At 36.4% G+C, this 3,527-nt stretch overlaps 1 protein-coding gene across 1 annotated transcript; it reads left to right on the top strand.

Annotated features, from left to right (window-relative positions):
- Positions 1-85: 85 nt before the first annotated feature.
- Positions 86-466, top strand: LOC102812662 (60S ribosomal protein L21-like). The gene has a single exon (XM_006864315.1). It carries the CDS (start codon positions 86-88, stop codon positions 464-466), a length of 381 nt encoding a protein of 126 aa, XP_006864377.1.
- The last annotated feature ends 3,061 nt before the right edge of the window (positions 467-3,527 follow it).

Here is a 3,527-nt window from a genome sequence, read left to right as displayed (position 1 = left end):
ATGATGAACACAAAGGGAAAAAGGTACCCGCTATATGTTCTCCAGGACTTTCAGAAAACATGGGGTCATTCTTTTGTCCACATACATGAAAATCTACAAGAAAGATGATATTGTGGACAAAACGGGAATGGACACAATTCAAAAAGGCATGCCCCACAAATGTTACCACAGCAAAACTCGAAGAGTTTACAATGTGACCCAGCATGCTGTTGGCATTTCTGTGAATAAGCAAGTCAAGTGTAATATCCTCACCAAGAGAATTCATGTGTGCATTGAACATATTAAGTACTCTAAAGGCTGTTATACCCTCCTGAAGCAAGTGAAGGAAAATGATCAGAAAAAGAAGGAATCCAAAGAGGAAGTTACCTGGGTTCATCTTACGCACCAGTCTGTTTCCCACAGAAAGGCACACTTTGTGAGCACAAATAGAAAGGATCCTGAGCTGCTAGAACCTACTCCCTATTAATTCATGGTATAACAGGAGTAAAATGAAGATATTGGAGATGTATAAATGTTAGGTCTTTCATTGTAATTGTGTGGAAGGAAGTATGGTGTCCTCCCCACCAAATATGTAGTATTTAATGCACATTTTGTTCCCCCATTCACTTGATAATAAATGTTTTTACTTTTGAACAACAACAACAAAAGGTATTGATCTAGAAAGAGTATATATTGAGAAATCAGAGGTTCTCATTTTGATGCTTTTGTTTAATCTTTATGATTCTGTAGCAATATTTTTTACATATCCTCATATAATTACTAATATCAAATAATAATTGTCCACATTTGTTGTACAGTTCCATTATGCTGAAAATAGTTCTGCTGCCTTTAATCCTCACAGTAAACCCATTCCAAACACCAAATCCACTGCCACAGATTTATTTCAACTCATACTGTCCCATTTGATACAGACTAGAAGTGAGTAGAATAGGGTCTCCTCTTTACCAAAAGCATATTACCAGACTTTTATGAGTGGATATGAATTGCCAACCTTCTAGTTAGTAGCTGAGTGCAAACTATTTGTGTTACTCAGGCATATAGCAAATCTATTAGTGAATTTGATTAACTCCTTTATATGATGAGAAAACCCAATTTAGAGAAATGAAGTAACCAATCCAAGTTTTTACATTTTAAAGCTAGAAATCCAATCCAGACATGGTGGTACAAAAAAGTGCATTTGTTTTATATACATGAACATATAAATACATATATACAATAAAATTTGTTTTATATATACTTCTATGTGTATATTCTATTTATAAACATCACATGCTCATAGTCTATTCATGTCAGAATCTGAGGAAACCTTACATATTCCTTATCATCTAAGAATTAAAAGTTCACAGCCAATGTGCTTTAAAATCGAGCAAACAATCGCTCCTATAGACTGTATACCAATTAAATAAAACCATTCTCTTAATTACATTGCTAACTTTATTTGATATACAAGATCATCTGAAATTTATATGGACAATAGTTATTTTTAAGTGCTTTCAAGTCAGCTTCTACTCAGAGTAACCTTGTGTACAAAACAATACACTATCTGGTCCTACACAATCCTCAGAATTATTTTTATGGGCAAGCCCATTGCTGTTGTCATTGCCATGGTATCAGTAATCTGGGTGAAAGTCTTCTTTTTAGCTGATCCTCTACTTTACCAAGCATGATGTCCTTTTCCAGAGACTTGTCCTTCCTGACAACATATCCAAAGTATGAGAGAGAAAGTCCTATCATTGTTTTCAAGGAGCAATCTGGTCTTACTTTATCCAAAATAGATTTTCTTCTAACTTCTATAGTCTAAAATTAATCAATCATAATCCATTGATAATAGATGGTGATTATAATTTGAAAGTTGTAATCAAAGAAGTATGAGTATTTATAAAATAAGGCGTTGGTGATGGACAAAAATGCTGGAGATCACATGACAGAGTTTTGTAGGACTAATGAACTATTCTTTGGTAACACATTTTTTCAGCAACATAAATGATAATTATACAAGTGGATTTTTCCAGATGGACTACTCAGCAATCAAATTGACTACATCTCAAGAAAGACATAATGGAGAAGTTTAATATCATCAGTTGAACAATTCCAGGGATGACTGCAGAACAGACCTTCAATCACAAGGTGTCAGGGAATGACAAAATACCAACTGAGATATATCAACAAATGGATGCTATTCTGGAAATACTCACTAGCCTATGCCAAGAAATATGGAATACAGATACAAACACTGACATCAGATGTTCCTGAATTTAAGAGATTAAGTGATGTAATGGGGGATGACACAGTTATCATAACACATCTTATTTTATATTAAATTTGATGAACTTTAGCATATTTTTTTTTCAATATAATTTAGCCTTCCCACTTTTTCAGCTTGATTATTTTTAAATTTACTATGCCTGAAACCTTGGGACGGGACAGACACCTCCCCCATAATTTCAGAGGATATCCTTGTCTTTTAATCAGGTGAAAATATAAAAAAGCAAAAACAAACACACCCACTGTCATCAAATCAATTCCAATTCATGTTTAGAATTTAAGATTTCCCAACTGCACATTTTTACCAGAACAGGCAGGCTCATTTTTCTCCCACAGAGCAGCTAGTGGTTTTGAATTATCAGCCTTGCAGTTAGCAGCCCAATGTCTAATCCCCAGCACTACAACAACTCCTCAGAGAAAATATGGTAATTATCAAATACACACATAGCTTCTGAAGACTAAATATGCAAATTAATCAATGCCCATACTCTTATTGACGATTTTCCTTCATATTGATGAGAGATATGAGATGTCTTCAGAAAGTTTGTGGAAAAATTAAATTAAAAGGTAATGGGAGAACAAACAAGATGGTGGATCGGGTGGAAGTGCAGTAAAGGAGCTCTGCCAGCAACAACACTGAATACCCGACCAAGCAGGTTCAGGGGATGGTCCCAGAATTCTGAACCACATATAAAGGAATATTTAGAAGGCTGGAAGGCTTACAGCTGGGGAAATTTGTAGCAGAAGCAAGAAATCCACTGCTTTCTTGTCCAGGAGCTCAACTGCTCCAGGCGCCGCCATCTTGGGTGAGACCAAGTGGGGGAAGGATCGGAGCAGCCACAGATGCCTGGGAGAACTGCAGAGATATAGGTGTGGACATTCATTTCTCTTGGTAGCTGTTCACTGGTCCCTTGCTGTCTTTGCAACTCCATTCTGGTGACTATAGGGGTGCCTGAGCTAGTGGGCACCACAGCCCCACCCTTGGAGGGTTCTCCTTGAAATTTAAAGAGACAGTTTCTAATTAAAATCAAATGGCCACAGCTGGCTCTGAACTGTTTACAACTAGAAAAAAAGGCCTGACGGGGATTGTGGAATGGGACAAGCAGACAAAAAAGGAAATAAGCCGAAAATTCAATCCTAAATGACATCAAAACAACCAACAGTGGTGTCTTGACATTCTCAAGAAGAAGAGTGAAAAGGGAAGCCCATTTCTTGATCACCTCTACCTGGAGGCAATCAGAAAGCATAAAAAATACCAAAAT

This window comes from Chrysochloris asiatica, unplaced genomic scaffold (genome assembly GCF_000296735.1).
Source record: "Chrysochloris asiatica unplaced genomic scaffold, ChrAsi1.0 scaffold00063, whole genome shotgun sequence".
Lineage (NCBI taxonomy): Eukaryota > Metazoa > Chordata > Mammalia > Afrosoricida > Chrysochloridae > Chrysochloris > Chrysochloris asiatica.
This window is presented reverse-complemented; position numbering and strand designations above follow the sequence as displayed.

Excerpts from the sequence above, each read along its gene's own strand:
- LOC102812662 (XM_006864315.1), top strand. The coding sequence starts at position 86 with ATGAAAATCTACAAGAAAGATGATATTGTGGACAAAACGGGAATGGAC.